We start from the raw sequence: 22,657 nt of genomic DNA on the forward strand, positions 1-22,657 counted from the left end.
ATTTTGAAAAATGTTAATGACGTGTAATGTTAAACAAAATTTATTAAAGAAATATTTCATGAATATTCTTGTAATTTTAAGTGTGTTTTTTAGTCCTGTGTATCTTAGAAAAAGTGATCGAACAAATATTTTTGAGCTCTGATACCTTTAGAGCAGTGCACTATAACTTTTAAGGCTCCTCTTGTCTGCTGAGTTGTTGTTTAAAGTTAACTCATGATTTTGAGTTAATTTTGAGCTTTCTACTTTGCATTATTGTGGTATTTACTCTGTGAGCTAAAATACGGAAAATTGTCTGTTGTAATATATGTCTGTCTGGTTGGCTCACTGGTTGTCTGATTGAAGAATTGAATTAAATACCTTCCAGGCTCATGTTCTGAGCTCAGCTGCGTCTGTCTAGACTTCACGATGACATTGTGAGCTCCTAAAAAGTTTGTTTTTACATCTCCAGTTACGGAGCGCAGTGACCTGGCACAGATTCAGTCCTGTACAAGTATTCACTGCAGGAATGAATGAGTTTTTTAATTTGAATGTTTAGAGGATTAAGTAATATAGGCTAAAATTTGAAGGAAAAAAAAGACATTATAATCTAGGAACACTGCTCATTGGCCATTATGTTTTGAATGGTAGTGTGTAAGGGATTCCCCAAGGGCTGAAGTCAGTCTTTGGGTCCAGGGTCCAAAGATTGTTATCCACCAGTGGGTCTTGGACTGTGGCCCAGCAATCTATATTATTAGCAAGCACCCTGGGAGTTCTGAGGAAGGTAGTGCAAGGTCCTAGAGAAATACTGGCTTTGGTCCTATTTCTGCACATTGCATTATTTGCACAAAAACCAAACTTTCACCAGCTGCTTTAAAGCTTGGAAAATGCAGACTTCCGCCAAGATGGAGGCATAGGTAGAAGCACTGTGCCTTCTCCCACAACCAACTTTGAATACAACAAAGGTTTGGAGAACAAAGACACAGCCAAAGAACAGAAAATTGAATTATACGGAAGTCCCACAACAACGAACCATTCAACCAGGATGGTAAGAGGGGCGGAGCCAGCAGCAGAGCAGGGTCGGGCAGGACAGATCCCCTGATCTTGGTAGACCAGACCCAGTCAGGGTGCGGGGCAGACTGACCGCGGTCGCACATTCGTGCACAGTGAGATGGACCACGCAGGCCCCAGAGGGCGAACCCAGTGGTGGAGGGCAGACAGCAGTGGCACACTCGCGTGCAGTGGGACGAAATGCGCAGGCCTCAGTGATGGTGGCAGCTGCGGCACCGGCCAGCTGTGGGGGCCTCGGCAGGAGGCGGTAGACAGGACGCCATAGTTCCTCTTTGACCCCGCCCCCACATTCAGCGTCACAACCCAGCGACTGAGTTGCCCTGCTCTGGCGAACACCTAGGGCTCCGATCCTGCTACGTAACAGGCACGAACAGCCCAAAAGATGGCACAAGAAGAACTCAAAGTCCCAGAGCCAATAACTCTAAGCGACCAACAGATTGCCAGCCTCTCAGATGCAAAGTTCAAGACACTGTTTATCAGGATGCTCACAGAACTGGTTGATTATAGTCACAAATTAGAGGAACATATGAAGGCTAAACTAATTGAAATGAAGGGAGATGCACAGGAAACCAATAGTGATGGAAAGGAAACTTGGACTCAAATCAATGGAATGGACCAGAAGGAAGAACGAAACATCCAACCAGAAAAGAATGAAGAAATGAAAATTCAAAAAAATGAGGAGAGGCTTAGGAACCTCCAGGATATCTTTAAACGTTCCAACATCCGGATTATAGGGGTATCAGAAGGGGGAAAGAAACAGCCATGAGTGGAAAACGTATTTGAACAAATAATAAAGGAGAACTTCCCCAGTCTGGCAAAGGAAATAGACTTCCAGGAAATCCAGGAAGCTCAGAGAGTCCCAAAGAAGTTGGATCCAAGAAGGAACACATCAAGGCACATCATCATTACATTAGCCAAGATTAAAAGGAAGGAGAGAATCCTAGAAGCAGCAAGGGATAAGGGGACAGTCACCTACAAAGGAGCGCCCATCAGAATGTCAGCGGATTTCTCAAAAGAGACCTTCCAGGCAAGAAGGGGCTGGAAAGAAGTATTCCAAGTCATGAAATCCAAAGACCTACAGCCAAGATTGCTTTATCCAGCAAAACTTTCATTTAGAATGGAAGGACAGATAAAGTGCTTCTCAGAGAACATCAAATTCAAGGAGTTCATGATCACCAAGCCCTTATTATATGAAATGCTAAAGGGACTTATCTAAGAAAAAGCAGATGAAAAATATGAACAGTGAAAGGACAGCAAACTCACAGTTATTAACAACCACACCTAAAACAAAAGCAAACCAAGAGGACAGCTAGATCAGGAGTGGAACCATAGAAATGAAGAACACATGGAGGGTTAGCAACAGGGGGGTGGGAGGAGGAGAAGAAGGGAGAAGGCACAGAAAATAGCATAGATGGTAGGTAGAAAACAGATAGGGGGAGGGCAAGAATAGTAGGGGAAATATAGAATCTAAAGAACTTGAGACACGTGGTTATAAACTAGGGGGGAGAATGGTGGGGGAGGGAGTTTGCGGGTGGAGGGGAATGAGGGAGGGGAATGAAGGAGGGGAATAGAACAACTGTAATAGTATAATCAATAAAAATATTTTTAAAAAGGAATAAATTATTTTTAAAAAATAAAGGGAGGAGCAAGAAAAAAAAAAAACTTGGAGAATGCTGGAGGACAACCTGTCAGCCACTGATTAACATTTGTTAGGGGTTATTTTTTGTGTTCTCTGCCTAGGGCCCATAATGCCTTTTCCTGTACTACAGCCTTAGAGAGTAAGGAAAAGCAGACACTTGAGAGTGGATATCTTGCTTTTGGACAAGTTGCTCGTGGTCTCTACAGATCTCCTTTAAGTTGAGATCATTTGAAGCATGTAGTAATCATAATTTACTAATAATCTCTAAGTGACTGAATTGAGATTGGAATTCATAGCTTTTGGTTTCTACTCTGGCATTTGACCTACTGATCACATTTTTTGAGTTTATTGATGGACATAACTTATTCCATGTTAGTAGAAAACTAACCAGTTTTTCAACCTCACATCTATGTGCTACCTGAGTTCTATTCCGAAATTTTCAGGGTGTTGTTTTACTGTGTCTTATGTTCCTCTTTTTATTTAATAGGTTTTTGTTTGTTTGTTTTAGATTTTTTTTGTATGTAAGTACAGCCTAGACTATTCATATGGCACTCCAGTTTCTAGTGCACTTACTGATAATTGCTTTTGCTGAATTTGCAGATGGATTGAGTGATGAGAACAATGATGATCGAGTATTAAAATGCTGTCTTCAGTACCAGGAATTATTCCCTAGTTCTCTTGTTATTCTGTGCACGTGAGTTTCGTGGTCATTTTATTTATTTATCTTTAAAATGGAAAATTATACCAAGGAATTTTTTTTAATCTTCACCTGAGAATGTTTATTCATGTTAGAGAAGAAGGAGGGGTGTAGAGAGAGAGAGAGAGAGAGACATCAAGATATTGAGACATTGAGACATCGACGTCTGTGGGATGATAAACACTAACTGAGCCACTTGATCAAGACACCAAAGAATTTTCAAAAATTATACTTTATGTACCATACCAAGAGTCAAAAACATGTACACAGAACTTTATAAATCTGCCAGTGAACATGTTCAGCTATATCTCCTATATTTTCTTTTCCTTTCTTTTCTTAAATGTTAATGAGTTTATTTGAGCCAAACTGATGACATATGCAAGGGACCAAGATCTGAAATGCTCTCCTACTTTTTTTTCTTTATGAGGTCTTGTTGACGGAGCATATTAGTTTCTGGTGTACAGCATAATGATCTGATTTTTTTGTATTATTAGATGATTACTCAATTAAGTATAGTTAACATCACCATACATAGTTACCAAAAATTTTTTTTCTTATGGTGAGGACTTTTAAGACCTAGTCTCTTCACAATTTTCTAATGTGCAATAGAGTACTATTGACTGCATTCACTGCGCTGCACTGACTCACCTTCTTAAGTGTAAGGCGTGGAAGAACAAGATTTGAATCTCAAGTAGATAAGCTTCCTTTCAATTTCATTTATGTAATATTCCAAAAACTTTTGAAAACCAGAGAAATGTAAGTTTACTATCCCAATGACATAGTTGAGAAATAAAAATCTGACATTTCTGATTATGAGGCAAGAAGGTTAATTAATTAGTGTCTGGGCAAGGGGCCATTTATGCTGCAGTTGTGTCCTTGGAGTTGGATTGGAGTCCTGTGTCTACCACTTACCAGCTTTGCGATTTGGAAAGTTGCTTAACTGAGTCTGCTCACGTGTTCAATAGAGAATAATAACACCTGTCTCATTAGGTTATTGTGTGTAATCAGGTACTGTGTGTGAAGGAATTGGTGCCTTGTACACGGTGCGATCTCAGAGTGTTTTCCCCTCCCTTCCTCTTCCTTCTTTTCCTCCATTTCTAACTAACATTTTCATAGCTCAGTTCGAAGGTGAAACTGCCATCGTGCTGCCCAAGACTGCATTCAGTGTGTATGAGAAGGGGCTCTGGGAAGAGTTTCTCTCCATCTGTTAGATTCTGTTTCCAGGCGATCCTCTGTTTGGCTCAAATAAACTTTCATAACAATTTTAAAGAGACAAAAAAGGCTCTAAAGGAATCAAGAAGAGCACTTTTAGTGTGAATTTTAATCACTGCAAAATGGAGTTTTCACAGTGTTATGATCATGCCTAAATTCTCTGTGAAATGGAGCTACTGTGGAAATGACCCTAAAAGTAGCATTTTTAGGCCTCTAAGAATCTTAGTGGCCCTAAGAGTTTTCTTATTAAGGGGGCTTGGTCAATTATCATTTCAGCTATCTTCAAAGATAATGTTACTCTTTTTGGCGTTAAAGGAAATATTGGAGATTTCTATCTCTAGGTTTAAATTTCTTTTTAAAAATCTAGAACATATCATCTCAGAGATTGTTCAAGGCTGAAATAGAATTAGTAATACACTAATCATTTTGAATTTTAGATCAGCTAAAAATGAGGCATAATTCTTGTGTAATTGTTGTTTTTTAGTTCAACTTTGAATGAAACTTATACTGGCCAGACTTAATCAGTTCTTTATTATTTCTGCCATCATTCTGTTGTGATTAATAGATGTGACATTTTTGGTAAAACTAAAGTTTCTAGTCAGAGCTTATTTTTCTCACAATATTTTTCTAGATGAGCCTGTTTTTTAATTTTTATTTTTTCCCTAATAAAAGGTGGTAAGCCTGCTTGCTGTGTGAGTCACTTATTTATTGTAATGATAACATTGATGTTACCTAAATGAATGATGATTAAAATATTAATTTGCAATGGTAGTAATAGGAGAACCTTCTATAACACTCTATACTATACACCATTTTAAATGCTTTGCTTACATTAACAATTCCAAGTATGGGCCAGCAACCCACAGTTGGTGTCTAGTCCATATCTCTCTTCTGAGTTCTAGACTAGTATGCTCAACTATTTATTTGATATCTCTACTTGGTTGTCTCAAAGACACCTGAAAAGTACCATTTCCAAAAGCAAAGTCTTGATCTTTCCTTCTAAACTGTTCTCCTTCTGGTCAAAAGGCCCTACCTTCTATTAATTTGCTTTGAAAGCCAGATACCTAGGGATCATTTTGGTACTTGCCTTTCATTTTCCTCATAATCTATGTCTAGTTAGTCAGTGGGTCCTGGATGGGCTTCTTTTCTTTATCATTCTTGCCACAATTCCATGTGAAGCCATGTTTTTTTTCTCTTTTCTTCCTTTTCTAAGAGTACTTGCTCTGCTTCCACACTTGTTCTTCATTCAATTCTTCAAAAAGTTACAATGTCTTTTTTTATTTTTTATTTTTAAAACATTTCATTATTGAGAATTCCAACAATATTCAAAGTGAAGAAGAGTTAGTAAAAACTCCTAAGTACCCAGCTATAGCAATTATCAAAATTAGTGTTATCTGTCTATACCTCCATCCCTTCTCTGCCCTCCTGTATGATTATTTTATATAGTTCTTTGTAATTTGAGGGAGAATGTACATACATGAAACGCACACATGAAATGCACATATTTTAACTCTGACACCGGATGCACTAGTGTAGCACACATCACTCTCTACATCAAGAACACCTTCTGTTCTGTTAATCTTCCAAAAGAGAGCATTTTTGCTTTTTTTTTTAGTTTCTTAAGGTGGAAGCTTAGATCATTTATTTGAGTCTGCTGCACATTTTCCTTTAAACAGTTTTAATTGCATCCCACACATTTTGATATATTGTATTTTTATTTTCATTTATTTGGTTAAATGTTCTTTATCATCTTCCTTATGACCTCCTCTTTGATCCGTACGTAGACTCTTATTTCTTAATTCTAAATATTTACACATTTTCCAGTTTTCTTCTTGTTATTGATTTGTAAAGTTTAACTCTTTTATGACTTGAGAACATACTTTATATTATTTCTATTCCTTTACATTTGTTTAAGTTTGTTTTATAGTCTACCTTGGTGAATTTATGTGCACTTAAAAAATGTATATTCTGCCTGCTGCTGTGGCTCAGTGGATTGGGTGCCAGACTGTGAGCTGAAAGGTCACCAGTTCGATTCCTAGTCAGGGCACATGCCTGGGTTTCAGACCAGGTCCCTGGTTGGGGGCATGTGAGACGCAACCAATCAAGGTTTTTCTTGCACATTCTCTCCCTCTCTTTTAACCTTCCCTTTTCCTCTGTCTAAAATTAAATAAATAAAATCTTAAAAAAATGTTTATTCTGTTCTTGTGAGTGTAGTATTCTATGAATTTCAGTTAGGTCAAGTTGGCTGGTAGTGTCGTGCCAGTCTTCTGTAAAACCGTGCTGATCACCTGTCTGCTTATCCTGTGATAGCTGGGAGAGGAGTATTGAGATGTCCAGCCATGACTGCGGGTTTGTCCGTTTCCTTCAGTTCCCTTTCCCTTTGTGTATTAGGAAGCTCTATGACGTGATGCATACACATTTAGGATCGTTTAGAATTGCCTTATTGGAAAATCGAATAATGTATCTCTTTTTCCTTAATAATATTTCTGGTTCCGAAGCCTCCTTTGTTAAGCATTAATACTATTTCTCCAGTTTTGTTTTGGGCAGTATTTATATGGTGTATCTTTTTCCATTCGTTTATTTATAACCAACCTGTGTCTTCATATTAAAGTATTTTGTGGACAACATATATTTGGTATTTTCTTTTTTGTCCATTCTGACAATTTCTGTCTTAATGAATTTATACCATTCATATTGGTATAAATAATTGGTTGGATTAGAATCTATAGTTTTGCTAATTATTTTCTATTTGTTTCATCTGTTTTTCTACCTTTTCCTTGGTTAATTGTAAACTTTTTCAGGTACCATTCTATCTCCATTATTGCCTTATTTATATCTTCTTGAAAAATGCTTTTTAAATTGTTACCCTAGTGTTTATAATATGTATTTTTACTTGATTAAAGTCTACCTTCAAGTAATATTACATTTATTTACATGTAGTATAAGTATCTGACAATATTCTCAGTTTCTTCCTCCTATTTTTGTGCTCTTGTCATAGATTTTACCTTTTTATAAATGATAAATTTGCATGTTTTTTTGCTTTACTCATTTACTGTTTAGAGCAATTAAAATGAGAAAAAAGAATATTTTAATCTTGCATTCCATTTTGAGCATTCTTCATTTCCTTTAATAGATTCAAGTTTCTGTTTGATGTCATAGTCCTCCTGCCTAAACAACTTTCTTAGGCATGTGTAAGTCTCTTGACAATGAGATTTTGAGTTTTGTCTTACAGTGTTTTTATTTCTTAATCATTTTTGAATGATATCTGGGCTGACCTTTTCCTGGTGTTTTAAAGATGTTGCTCCATTTTTTCTAGCTTATATGGTTTCCGATGAGCAGTTTGTTACAAATGTTGTCTTTGTTCCTCTGTGTGGAATGTGTCTTTTTTCCTGTCATTGCTTTCAAGATTTGTCTTTTGCTTTTTTAGCAGTTTGTTTTAGCAGGTTTTTGCAGACATGCCCAGATGTTTGGGTGTTGGGGGGTGTTGGAGGTGATTAGGGGAGAGCAAATACATCGCTTGGTGTTCTCTGAGCTCGCTAGATACATGGTTTGGTGTCTGTCTTTGGTTTTGGAAAATTCTCTGTCATTATTTCTTCTGTTCCCTCTTTTTTCCTTCTGGTATTACAGAATTACGTTGTAGTAGCCAGTGTCCTCTGTGACCACAGTGATTCATGCCTTTCCAATAGTAATGCACTTGTGTAGTCCCCTCCTGTTCTGTACCAGAATTGGCTGTCTGTGTGACGAATAGCATTCATCAGAAGTTACGGTACAGTATGTCATTTCTGAGAGTAGGTTATGATAGCAGGAACTTCTTGGACACTCTCTTGCTTCCTCTTGTCTCTTGGATCATTCGCTGTGGGGAAGCAAACTGCCATGTTCTGAGTAGCCCAAGGGAGAGGCCCGCACGGTGAGAAAATAAAGCCTCCGGCCAAGAACCAGCAGGGGGTGCTCCAACAACCACATACATGAGTGCCAGTTAAACTGAGTGGCTGCGTGCTCCAGCCTGGTAAGAGACCCTGAGCCAGACCATCCAGTCCAGCTGCTCCCAGATTCAGGAATGGTGTAAGATAATAAATGTTTGTTTATTTTAAGATGCTAAATTTTGGGATAATTTATTACATAGCAGTAGATGACTAATTCATGTGTGTATGTTAGACTGTTTGCTGTTGCCCCATAGTTCCTTGGGTATTTTTTAACCTTTTATTCTCTTTTTGTTTCAATTTAATTAGTTTCTTTTGACCTGTCTTCAAGGGTTTTTTAAATTTCTTTCCTCAGGTATATCTAGTCTACCAAGGAGCCTGTTGGAGGCATTCTCCATCTCTGTTTTTGTGTGTTTTTATTTGCAGCACTTCCATCTGATTCTTAAGATTTTCATCTGTGCTGAAACTGCCCAGATTTTGCATACTATTTACCTTTTCCATGAGCACCTTTAACCTACTAATCAAAATTTAATTCTCTCTCAGATAGCTTCAACCTCTGTGTCAGAGCTCAGTCTGGTTCTGTTGATTACTTTGTCTCTTGCCAGCTTATTGTTTTTTTCCAGCAGAATTTATGTGCAGATTTCATGGCTCCCCTGCTCAGTGGTTTTCTCCTTTCTCCATTTTCCCTTTAACTTTCTCTGTCTGCTCGGGCCAGTCCTGAACATTGGCTTCTGAGAGTTCAAGCTATTGAGCCTGTGCTTTCTGTAGTAAGACATTGATGAACTGAGGAATACCCTCAGGCAAAAAGATACAAACTTGCATCTTTTACCAGTGCAGTTTTTTGTCTCTCCAGTGCCTTTGAATGTTTTGCTTTTTTGGTGGGGGACGGGGTCAGATCTTTTTAACTCTCATCCTATGGAGTGTTAGTCTGGCCAAACTACTGGGCTGTTAACAAAAGCTAGAAACCTGCTGAAGTCCAGAATGATGTAATAAACAGATCTGATCATGCCACTTCCCCATTGAAGCCCTTAAAACTCTTTCCATTTATTGATGCCCTTGCCTTTCTCTGCACGCACATTAACCAGCCTCATGTACCGGGTCTGACACAAATAACGCTTTTCATTAGACAGTCTTACTACAAAATCATAAGTGTGTAATTCTGTAACAACAATATCACACTCAAGCGTACCATGTGACATTTTTTGCGAAATGTTCAAATTAAAACTATACATTTATTACACCCATATTGTTACCCCACCAACCACACTCAAGCCAGCGTTACTTCAGCCAGACCCTGCACTATGATCTAATTATACTGACTTCTTTCAGCAGATAGCAAATTCATACCATTTGTCCTATGCTCACTTTGAGACAATTGTAATTGCCTGCCCTGTGTAAACTATTTCTCTGACTGTGGCTCTCTCTGTTTATTTCTCTTTGGAGGATCATATTCCTGAGTTCAAATTCATCTCCTACTTAACAGGTGTAACTCTGTACAAGTTACTTATCTCCTTTACACACCTCTGTTTCTCATCTGTGAAATAATGGATAACATTAGTTCCATTTCCACCTAAGAGGTTTGTTGTGAAAATTAAGTGGAATGATATATACATAAAGTGCTTAAAACAGTGCCTGGTACCAGGGAAACACACAATAGGTAATAATTAAGAGTATTCTCTGCAGCTCATTTCATGTGGCTCTATTGTGTGTTAATGCTTTTGTCTTTATTTAAAACAGTTGTCCAATTTTGTTAATATATATGCTGAGAATTACAAACCTCTGATTAGATCCTTTTTTTATTGATTAGATCCTATGTATTTTGCGTTGCCATGTGATTTATATTATAAAAAAAGGGGTTTTTTTTCCTCCTAAACCAACCTTAGGGATGATAGAAATTTAAGAAACAAAGGCCTAATAAGTGGTGTGAAGTCACTCAGTAAAGAAGAATTGAGTGCAGAGTTCTTAAGCTTGTCCTCGTGCATAGCTGTGTGTCATCAGCCTTGTGCACCTGAGCAACAGTTGAAAGCAGGTAGTATTTTTATTATGAATAATTAGAAATGTGTCAGATTTTATACACTAAGATTATCGATAGTAATTGTAATTAACAGGAAATTCTTATCATGTACATTTAAAGTAACATTGGAATATTTGCTCACACATAAATTGTAAAAATAAATGAAAATTATCATGGTAATACAAAGGAAAGCATTGCCTTCTACATATACTTTTACAAACTAATTTGAATTTTTGTTGTTTACTCACATACAGTTTTACATATTTATAATCATTGTGTGCATGCTATTTTGTACCTCACAAAGTATCCTTTTAAATGAATGGTGGCTGTTGAACGTATTCATTTGAAGTAGAGAGACATTTTTAGTTTCTTTTTTAAATTATCTTCGTATTTATAACCTTCTATCAATACTATAAAAACTCAATAGAAAAACTTGAGAGACTCTAGTAGTAGTTCTTTTTAAATCTTAAATTAATAGTTAAAAAAGTGAAAGGCTTTTTTTTCCCCAGTAGAATAATCCTTTTTTCCCCCAGAATAATCTGTTCTATAATAGAGCTTGATCTTTGATGGAGTGTTATATTAAGTCTGACATAATTTAAAGAACTCATTCCACCTTTTCCCTTTGTAGAGAAAATAATTATTAAAGTCTCTAATATTGTATGTGCTTTTATGTATAATTGTATAAAAATTCATGTATACACTTGCTACTTATTTGATCTTTAAAGTGATAAATTCCTTTAGTTCTAATATTCAAAGGGGCATTTAGAAGGAGCAGCAGGATATTCTAATTTATAGTTTTTCAGGGGTAACATGGTTTTAGTTTGCTCATTATTTTACTGTCATTTTAAGTCGTTACTAGAGATAAACTAGTTATCTCTATGGTGAAACTTTGAATTAATACCATAAAGAAATTGTAATTGTTTTTAGTTATCAAAATAGTAATGTTAATGAAATGATGTCAGTTAAAATAATAACTTATTAAAGGGTTGGGCATAAAGGTAGTTAAGTCATAGATTTGGACCTTTCAAAACAATTTATTGATGTGAGCTTCAATTGGAATAATATACTGTTAATACTTTTTGGCAGAATACACATTTTGACCCATAGTTCTTAATTTTATATTTCATATAGATTGAAGCATTCTCATGATTTTTCTTCTTTTTGAAAATAATAAAATTAAAATTGTAGTTAAGATATCACGCACATTTCTTATATTTTTATTCCAGTGAAGCTATTTAGTTGCCTTTATCAGAAACATAAAGCATTTGTTAGTGTAATATGTTCATGTTGCATCTAAAACAAACTATACTAGAGATACATGTTTCTAAATACTGTTTTTTAAAATAAAGTATTGGTTTGTTTTCTATGTAATTAAAATACCAATTATAAACATAAAATGTTTATTATTTATAGCCAGATACTAATTACCTATGTAAAATATTTACTACTGCTGTCCTAAATAAAGCTTTTAATTGTTTTAAAGAAGCAATATCTTTGGGAGAGAGTAATGAGGAAAAATCTACAAATTCTGGACTGCTTATTCTACTTGAAGGCATAGTGTCTGATCTTGAAAAATCTCTTGGAACAGCTTTATCTTCAATATTAGAAACAGAAATGAAAATTGCTTTTGGAAACCTCTGGATGGAGGTGAGAATTTCAATTGTACTAGTTGAAAAGTTATTTTTTATTGCTAAAGATTGGTTACCCTATTTTAAGAAATATTACGTGTAAGCTCTATTATAGTAATATATATCACGTTATATTTGTGTCTTGTAGTTTCTGAAGTAATATTTTGAAAACTAAATGATGGACATTTCCAAAAGATGAGGACTAGGTTTTACTAGTCATTTTTTCACAGTGAGCAGATGTTTATTGTGCATCTTCTGTGTATCACACAGTTTGCCCTCATGAAGCTTAAGTTGAGTTCAGGAAAACTCTCATACTTAGTTGGGGTCCAAATGTCTAGTACAGGTCATTCCCCTGAGAAGCTGTGTTCAGAAAAAGAAGGGTATATTTTAGCTTATGTCATATAAATATGAGAATCACAGTGTAAGTTTGATCATACTAGCAAGATATTTTGAATTTTCTTTAGATTCATATCTTTCCTACAATAGTTAAACACCACATTTGTCAGTGGTGGCCTTTTCAGTTTACTGTTTGTTTGCTCTTCACACTTACAGCTAGGAGCAACATTAATGCCCATTAATTGTAGATTGTATCTATTCCAGACACTCAATGCGATACTAATATTTGCCTAGGGTGTGTTTGCTCTTGATTGCATTTATCAGGAAGAGGAAGAATGATCAGAAGTTTCTGCAGGGGGCAGTTGATGTAAATTGGTATTTCATGAGTCTAAGACAGTAATTTTATGTGATGTTCAAAAAAGGACGTGCTGACATTTTGTGGCACTAAATGATCGACCTTCTTTATACACATGTCTTTGTAATCCAGAGTATAGCAGGTGTCAGTTATAATTGACAACTTTTCTGTGTCTATTTTTCACCAGTTATAAGAAATTAATTAGACTGATTTTTCTTGTAGAAGTGACCATGTCAAAAAGTAGACTAACGATATTTTCTAATTAAAATGTGCTTCTTCTGATTAGAACTATGTATTCTTTCTGTACTTGTAGTTTCTGAAACTATATAAGGATTAATACTAATGTCAGTTTTACAAAGGAATTTGCAATGGAAGTATTTTAAGATTATGACTGACTTTTAATAAAGTGAATTCAAATAACTATATTTTTCTCAGAAATATATGTAGGCATTCCTAAATAGGTACAGTTGACCCTTGAACAACTTGGGGGTTTGGGTTTCTGACTACCCATGCAGCTGAAAATCCACATATAACTTCCCTGAAAACTTCACTATTAATAGCCTGCTGTTGATCAGAAGCCTTACTGACAAATAAACATCCGTTAACATGTAATTTGTATGTTATGTGTATTGTATACTGTGTTCTTACAATAGAGTAAGTTAGAAAAAAGAAAACGTTATTAAGAAAATCATAAGGAAAAGAAAATACATTTACAGAACCATATGTATTTTTTGAAAAACTCCACAATTAACTGACCTGCATAGTTCTAACCCATGTTGTTCAGAGGAAAACTATACTTTAAAAAAAATAGGGATAATAAATAAATCAGGAGATACTAATTTTTTCTAAATACTTTTTAGATGCTATACTTGAAACCACCATGGACACTAATGCATTTAATACAGTGCTTTAAAAAACATTGGTTGGCTGTATTTGGATTAATTATGGAAAAGAACTTGCTTTTAACTGTTGAGAGCTTACATGAAAATCTCTGTAAAGGTATGAATCTTTCATTTTGTTTTTAACTGTGTTTTATTAAAGTGAGACTAGTAAATATAGCCCTGGCTGGTATAGCTCAGTGGATTGAGCATGGGCCTGTGAACCACACGATCGCGGTTCAATCCCCAGTCAGGGCACATGCCTGGGTTGCAGGCCAGTTCCCAGCAGGGGACTCACGAGAGGCAACCATACATTGATATTTCTCTCCCTCTCTCCTTCCCTTCCCCTCTAAAGAGAAATAAATAAATAAAATCTTAAAAAAATAAAAAAATAAGTGAGATTAGTAAATGTAGTCCATGGAATATGAAGATAAATTAATAAAAATGTTTTCAGTTGGTTCTTCATCATTTGTACTTCTCACTTCCAAAGGGAATTTGTGGCAGGTAGATGAATGGATGCAGCTCACGGAGTTTGTGACCGTTACTAATGTCATTGTTGATGTTCCTTCATATTGTGAATATGTAATTCTAATAATGTTTGGAAACATTTTAAACCACATTTTGTAGTTTATTCCAGTGCACAAATAGAATTATTTAGATTTAAAAATAATGTATCAGAGTTTCTATCTAAAATATGAACAAGGAATAGGAAATCCTTGGCTTTGGTGCAGTGAATTTTGGAACCAGAAGAGCCTGTGGTCAGCCACCCAGTGGGTGGTTTTGGAACCATGTTGTACAGAGCCTCGGGGTTTTTCAAGTACCTCGGGAGCTGCCACCAGCTGGAGGGCAAAGGTCGCTGGGGGCCTGGCGGGTGCTGGGCCCTGGGCCTTCCACCCCAGCTTTAGCCAGGCAGCTTTCTTTCCCCTGTTGTATATGGAGATTCCATGTAAGATTTGGAAAAAATGTTCCTCTGATAAGAAGATGCACATGTGAAAAACACTGATCTCATGTTATTGAAATCCATGTTTTGTGGTCAAGGACCCTAGCCCTCTGAGGGTAAGCAATTTGTCCAAAGTCAAGCAGCTGGCTTTGTCTTCCTGGGCCTCTAAAAAGCAAAGTAAAAACCCAGAGGATTTAAAATGCCTACTCAGTGCCTTATGACTTACACAAGGTAGATGTTGGATGAATATCTGTTTTTCAGCTTCCATTGTTAAAAGAAAGACACTTCCCAGGCATTGTATTTAACTATAAACATTATTTATTAGGGGTATTATTATATGAGACATAGAACAACATATTGGACACGTCTTCAAAGCAGTTTTACAAGATATATAGAAACACTTTTGCATAAATTTTACTAAGGGTGTAATTTACTTGGTTCTATCAGAAGAGAAGGTCCATAAACTATGAATGATGTGGAGCAAGATTGAGTTTCAAAAAAGGGGTATTGAGTTACCCACCATCCTCCATTTGTGTGTTTTTTCCAGGGGTGGGCAGCGTTTTGCTCTTACGTGCAGCTTAGAGGTAGTAGGCTGCAGCTCTGACTGGCAGTAGGGAGAAGTACAGAGATGGTGACTGTTTCTTCCGCTAAAAAATTGTTTTTGGAGTCATTATGTGTGTTATTTATTGATTCTTGGTGTAGAAGAATCTGATGCCTAGTATTCCTGACTTGTGAAGAAAAGTAAATAGAATTGCAAAAGTGCCTTCTGCTCTAAGATAATTTGAATTAGAAGAATAATAAATTATGGTTTTGTTTAGTCTCTTTAATAGTTTCTTGCTATTGAATTATACATGTATGTGTAACTTTAGTATAAACAGGAACCCTTATATCATTTCATAGAAGATTGTGGTGAAAATGACTAGCAGCCTTTTCTGACTTTGTTTTTCATATTAACTTTAGCTTATATAATTATTGTTCTTATGTTAACATTAAGTTATTTCAGTCACATAGCTTTCTTTTTATGTTGTGTCTAGGTTCTGAATTTATCACTGTTATTTGTTTTTTGCTCATAATCTTCATAAATAATTTTTGCAAGACAAAATAAAGTGATTATTTCAAAGCTATAAACCCTAATGAACATAGACTACAGTGGAGAAGCACCTTCAAAAAAAGCTGTACCCCATTTCTCCTCCTCGAGATATTTACTGAATTCATCGAATTTCCACTCTGTCTCATGCGTAGCATCTCTTTCATCTAATTTAAACTAGGCATTGACTTCAAAAGTAACTAAAAGCATTTTGTAAGGAAGTATACTATTTGTTTGGTAAATGTAAAGCTAGAAGCTTATCTATAACCATCAAATCACATTAGATTAGAATTTCCTAATATTGCATAATTAATCATTAAATTTTTTCTTTAATTTTCATTTGACCTTTTCGTATTTCATAAGCAAATACTTGCTGTATAAGTGATACAGGGGACTTCTTTATTTGTTTTAACCCATAGTACTGGGGAAAAGCCATGCCGCTGTTTTGGAATTTACCAGCCCCTAAAACTGGTAAACATGAAAATAAAACATACTGTAGTATGGTTTATTTCGTAGGCCTTTGAAAATTGTTAGTAGCATTTTATTCTAATAATGGGAAAACAATTTTTTACTTTGAGTTTTGATGACATTAGGAAAATGTCATCAAACTTTCATTAGAAAGTTATTTAATTTAATTGTTCATAACTTTTAGAATCTTTGAAATTATCTTGTCACATCTCCTAATTGGTTTGAGAACCAATCTTTAATGTAATTCTAGTTCCTTAAGAGAAAAGTACACCTTTGAATTATTACTTGTAGATGAACTCACTTTGTTAATGTGCAGGGGAAAAAATTCTGCTAGCTTCTCTTGCCCCAGCTTACTGTTACCTAAATTCTTTATTTTTAGCTAACTGTGTTAGACACAGAGCAAACAGGTTATATTTTCAATAAATGTAGTGTTATGTTTCATTTCATTACTCTACATTTGAAGGTAAATCTGAATCCGTGCATTGTGACTGAGTTGATTATGAGAGGTACCACGTGTTACTCAGGTGCTTACCGCCAAAATGTGACTCTTCCGATGCCGCCATAGTAATCTGTGGTGAGATGGCCTCAGTTTGGACAATCTGTGCTTTAGTTAACTCGTTTGTTTGGTGCTTGTCTGTCTTTTCTGAAGAGTATGTCTTTGAACTGACCATGTTGAGGAAACTCCTGGAATCTGAATACCACAAGAATACCAGAATCAACTCCAATAGCTGTGTCTGTAGCCGAGTCAGTTTAATTGTTGCTTTTTACACCAGAGAGATAAATCAGGAGTGGCTCGTCGGTGTAAATGTGTGCTCTTCTTAAAGCTCATAATTAATATTAGATTGGTTTTCCAAAGATATTTTCAAGTTGTATACTCATTCTTAGGTAATTTTTTTCTTCTTAATTTTCCGTTACCAGCCAACAATGAGGTAGATTATGCAACGGTGAAATCCCTGCTCCAGGATTCCCAAAGCCTGCTACATGCCTTCAGTACAAGGTCAAATTATGACGGTGTTCTTCCGCAGGCCTTTGCTCAAGTAAACACTCTACTTCAGACGCTTGCAGAGGTAAGACATCTTTGGGATGCCGTTTAGATAGGTCGTCACGTGCATTCTGAATGGAGTTAGCAGACAACATATAGGTAAAGGATAGTAGGTAAACTCATTCAAACATACGAAAGGCATTAAGTAAACTATTAAGTGAATTGAATATTGAGTAACGGTTCTTACTACAAGTTATAAAACACATTCTCTTATGGAAGTGGTGTCACAGCAGTTGTTGGGAATTTAATTATTTTATTTATTATATAGTAGACAGCTACGCACTGTTGTTTGAATACTCATTTTCCAGGGCTGTAGACCAATGGACCACAACATGCATTGGAATTCTTCGGAATTTTTTTTAACATGCAGGTGCCCAGTCCCCCCCAGACCTTACTGAATCGGATTTCTGGGAATGGTGTTCAGAAATGTTGTTCCTCTTTTACTTTTTATTTTGAAATAATTTCAAACTTTAAAAACACCGTAAGAGTAAGACAGAACTCCCATATATATCCTTTACCCAGATCCCCCAGTGTTAACCTGGGGGATCTGGGTAAAGCAAATTTTGTCATTTGCTTTGTTTTCCCTGTGTTCTTGCCTACATTTTTGTTTACTTAACTTCCATGTTTTTCTTCCTGAAGACTTCGAGAGTACGTTGCAGATGTGATCTCCCCTTACCCCCAAATACTAATAATGAAGGTGAAGTTCTTAGATCCTTTCATCAATTGGAAATGTAGAGATGGGAAGTACTATGAAAATGTGATGTTAAAGCTTAGTGTCATTTATCAGATAATGGGCATACCATTATGTGTATATGTATTTACCATGTGTACACCGTATATTGCCCACTGAGTGTTTAAAGATATTGAATTGTTGTTTAGTAAGTTATTCATTCCTGAGTCCTGATTTTCCTGTCGCTACATTAGCAAAAGACTCATGAAGGTGAATGGTGAAGAATGCGGCATCCTCAGTGTGCTTTTCCCTCAGCACTTGGTGTTAGTGTGATGGCAAGTTCATTGTCTAAGTCAGCCAGGAATTGTGATTTAGCTTGCGCTTTTAAAACATACTTTTAGTAGGAGTTGTTTTGTTAAATGCATCAAATTTGATGTATGACCTGAATACTCAGTCATGTCTCAGTAACTTGAGCAACAACAAGAAATTGGTTACCCTCTGGGATACAGTATCTAAATGTAGTAAGTGTAAAAAAGGTCTCCCTAATCTTAATTTACTAAGTGTAGAAAATTAGGAAAAGAGGAATATTTATTATTTGCTTTTGAAAAAGTCTCTGAGAAACCAAAATGGAAAGTTAACTAACATAGTCAATTTTCACATTTTTATATAAGCAGGGTGAGACCAGGAAAAGAATATGTACATTTATCTTTTATAAGCTTTCCAACCACCAAAAAATAATAGTAAAAAGACTTGCTCTACCAGGATGATAGGATAACAAAAATCAGTCCTGTTGTTGAACTTCAGGCTTATGTGCCTCGGGATTCCCATCCTGACGAGCTGTGTTTTAACCTCTAACCTCTGGGAGCCTTAATTCTTTCTTTTGTAAAGAGAGCATAATAAAAATCTCTGCCTCAGAACTGACATGAGAAGTAGTAAATAAACGTTTGTAAAGTACTTAGTGCCTAGCACATAAGCGAAATTTGTGTGATAAAGAAATCCACTTGAGTAGTCGTAACACTGCTGTTTGAGAGCCGAGGACGAAATCTGCTGTGCGTAACAACTCAGGAGACCGGAGAACACAGTGGGAGCAGAAGCGTGGGTACGTGACCAGACCAGACCGACGGGGCTGGATGAGAGATGGCGGAGCAGGGGGAGGGGCCATAACGGGGCTCAATGGTAATGGAAAAATGTACAATAAAAAAGAAATTCCGTAACTTAAAAAGAAAAGAAAGACGGTGGCGGGGTTAATTAAAGAACATTTGCGCATGACCCATGGACATGGCCAACGATATGGGGCTTGACTGAGGGAGGGGAGAGGGTGAGCACAGATGAGGAAAGGGAGAAAAATGGGAACAACTGTAATAGGATAAACAGTTTTTTTTAAGTGTTATTATGTGCTGATTTAAAAAAATTTTTTTTAAGATTTTATTTATTTATCTTTAGAGATGAAGGGAAGGAGAGAAGGAGAGAAATATCAATGTATGGTTGCCTCTCGTGAGTCCCCTGCCGGGAACTGGCCTGCAACCCAGGCATGTGCCCTGACTGGGAATTGAACCGCGATCGTGTGGTTCACAGGCCTGCGCTCAATCCACTGAGCCACACCAGCCAGGGCTGATTAAAAATTTTTATCTTAGAGCAAATATGCCCTTCTTTTCAAGTATATTTATTAAGTTCATAATTAATGTAAGTGGACAAAAACAGGAAGAATAGTTTTTTCTTCCTTCTTCAAATGATAGAAAAGGTAATCATGACAGTTGGAGAGAGATCATAACCCCATTCATAGATTACTGAAGGTCAGATTCTTTTAATGCCTCTGCTCTTCTGTGTGACCTTGCATGAGGTACCCAGAAAATGCCTCTGTTAGGGAATGTGGGCGATTGTGGTATCTGTTTCAGAAGGTAGTTGTGAAGAGGAAGTGAACTAGTAGATAAAAGTTCTTGGAAAGTTGTAATGCATACTCAATGCTCAATAAATATGAACTGTTATTACTAATAGTATTGATGTTTTCTTTTCAGTTTTACGGCATGAAACTAATGTTGGAAATTATACTTTTGTCAACGTGGAAATCTAGAGAAAGAGAGTGATTTTTTTTCAATCCTCACCCAAGGATATGTTCACTGATTTTAGAGAAGGAGGAAGGGAGTGAGAGAAAGAAAGAGAGAAATGTTGATGTGAGAAATATCTATTGGTTGCCTCCTATATGCACCCTGACCCAGAATCAAACCTGCAACCTGGTATGTGCTCTGACCTGGGATTGAACCTGCAACCTTTTGGTGTACAGGATGATGCTCCAACCAAATGAGCCTCCCAGCCAGGGCTAGAAAGCGAGTGATTTTATATAAGTTCACAAAGAAATTACAGTACAGCCAAGACCAAAACCCAAATTTTTAAATTCACAGTTAAAATTTGTTTTCTATTCTTTCAGATTTATTTTTTACCTTAGCTGATACTTTCCCCTTAGGTAATCTTTTTACAAAAATCACTTCAATCTTTTACTCTGCTTTAAGGTGTGTTCAGATCTATTCTTAAATACTTCTATGGCACTATACTATCTCCTTCCATCAACTACCAAACTCTTAAAAGAGCAGTCTATTACCATTGTTACCATTTTTCCCCTCACTCCCTAACCCTTTACAAGTAGAATTTTGCCTCCACTCTGTTCGAAGAATTAGGTTATTACTTGCTTTCTGATCAAATGATCAAATCTGCCCTTTTCTCTTTCTTGCTCAGCCTTCCTTGAGCACTTGATAGTCTCCACCCTTTCTTTCCTGGAACTTCTGTTGACTTTTGTCGCTACTGAATACTCCTGATTCTTCCCTTCCCTTGTTGGTCTCTCTTTTACTTTTTGCTGGTTTTCACCTTTCATTCTTCAGTTTGTTTTTTAACTTTTCTGCTCTATTCTCTCCTAACGATCTCATCTACTCGTAATGCTTGTCTCCTTTCCCCTTCTCTACAGCCAGCCCTTGTTTCTTGCTTTCCTAACGGTGGTCATAAAACCCAGAAACGTAGATAAACATACAGTAAATGGTTTACTCCTGTTAAAGTGTAACACACGGTATGTTCCGTGTGTTGTCCCTCGTCAGCATTGTGTAGTGTAATGAATGCGCCATTGAAAACTGCAGCGAGTGTGGCACATTCCATGATCGTTCCCAGCCGTGCCTGCACACGTTTCCGAGATGTGTTGCTTGGGAACATTTGTGTTCACTTTTACTGAATAAAGCTGTCATTACATTTCTTTGGAGAAGTAATCAAAGAGGTTCGATCTTTTTAAAACACATTGCTAGACTTTATAGACAACCTAAATTTCTCTTATTCGTGTTATTATTTTTCAAGGAATCTAGGTTAAAAATTTGTAGGGTCCTTAAATTTAGTCTTTGGCCAGGTCTTTAAAAATACTGCTTGCATACTTTTTTCTCTTTTTATTCTACTACGTTTTCCTGCCTACTTCATGTACTCAGGCCCTCTCTCCTGGATTATTTCAGTACCCGTCAGAACAGTTTCTTCCCTCCACTTGCTTCTGTTCCAGCTTGTCTTCGAGTGCAGTGCTGAGTATATCATTTCTTGAGAAACCTTCACTGTACCCTAAATGTCCTTCCTCTAGGTCAATACCATCTGTGTGGAAGAGTTCAAACAGTATTCTTAAACTGATATTAGCATATCAGCTAAGAAAGGTCATTGTAATAAAATAGGTTGGAAATATGTTTGATATAAATGGGAAAGGAAAATTATTTTTTTAGCTCTGATACTTTCCTGGGAACATTCTGTATGTAATCAAGGACAGAATAGTCAGCTCTTCCCAGGAAGCTAGAACATTTGAAAGCACAATTGGCATTCTTTGTCTCTCACTTACTGTGGTGAAGGACCAGCTGTGTTTTATCTAATACAGTACTTATTTCCCCAGGCCAAGACAAAACTTAATCAAAATGCTTCAGCAAAGACAGCGGGTAAAAAGCAAGAAGCTAATTCTCCAGCAAAGTCTACCAACCAAGAAGTCACCGTTTTCTCAGGTTCTTATCCATCCCAACCCAACAAGCATCAAGAAATCTGGTCTGTCTTAGAGAGCGTTTGGATCACAATATACGAGAACAGGTACTAAATTTCTGAGAATTTTTGAATTTTAGAGGTTTTTTTTTAAAGTATTTTGTTTATTTATTTTCAGAAAGAGGGGAAGGGAAGGAGAGAAATATCAATGTGTGGTTGCCTCTCATGTGTCCCCCACTGGGAACTGGCCTGCGACCCAGGCATGTGCCCTGATTGCGAATCAAACTGTGATCCTTTGCTTCACAGGCCCGCGCTCAATCCACTGAGCTACACCAGCCAGGGCTGAATTTTCGAGTTTTTCATCATTACTGTTATTCACTGAACAGTATGTTTGGGCTGTGAGTTTAATGTACAGGATTATCTTTTTCGAGGGTCTTTTGTCAGATCAGTACCTTAGAAGCAGTGATGCTTAAATAGGGGAGTACATCTGAATTACCTGGAGAGTTTTAAAAATATATATGCCTGGGCTGTATCTGTAGAAATTCTCACTTAGTAGGGCTGAGGTATGGCTGAGATAGTGCATAAAAGTACAATGAAAATCTCTCTCCAGGTGATTCAGCTGTGAAACCTTGATGAGAAGCATTGCCTACATATGTGGAACCAAAGACAGTCACCTTGGGTGGCTGGACAAATTAGCAGGACCCCGGGCATTAATAACACTTAAAATAGTATATAGAGAGGTC

The 22,657-nt window shown here is 36.6% G+C and overlaps 1 protein-coding gene across 1 annotated transcript in view; it reads left to right on the forward strand.

Moving 5' to 3' along the window:
• The window catches only part of SWT1 (SWT1 RNA endoribonuclease homolog), a 79,307-nt gene that overhangs the window by 22,800 nt on the left and 33,850 nt on the right, over positions 1 to 22,657 (forward strand). The window contains exons 10-15 of the mRNA XM_037034918.1: positions 3,287 to 3,380; positions 10,399 to 10,544; positions 12,013 to 12,176; positions 13,709 to 13,847; positions 17,140 to 17,288; positions 21,835 to 22,022. Coding sequence (XP_036890813.1) covers positions 3,287 to 3,380; positions 10,399 to 10,544; positions 12,013 to 12,176; positions 13,709 to 13,847; positions 17,140 to 17,288; positions 21,835 to 22,022 — 880 coding nt within the window. The remainder of the gene's footprint in view (positions 1 to 3,286; positions 3,381 to 10,398; positions 10,545 to 12,012; positions 12,177 to 13,708; positions 13,848 to 17,139; positions 17,289 to 21,834; positions 22,023 to 22,657) is intronic.

This window comes from Sturnira hondurensis, unplaced genomic scaffold (genome assembly GCF_014824575.4).
Source record: "Sturnira hondurensis isolate 20B ecotype Veracruz unplaced genomic scaffold, ASM1482457v3 Scaffold0022215, whole genome shotgun sequence".
NCBI classification, from domain to species: Eukaryota; Metazoa; Chordata; class Mammalia; order Chiroptera; family Phyllostomidae; genus Sturnira; species Sturnira hondurensis.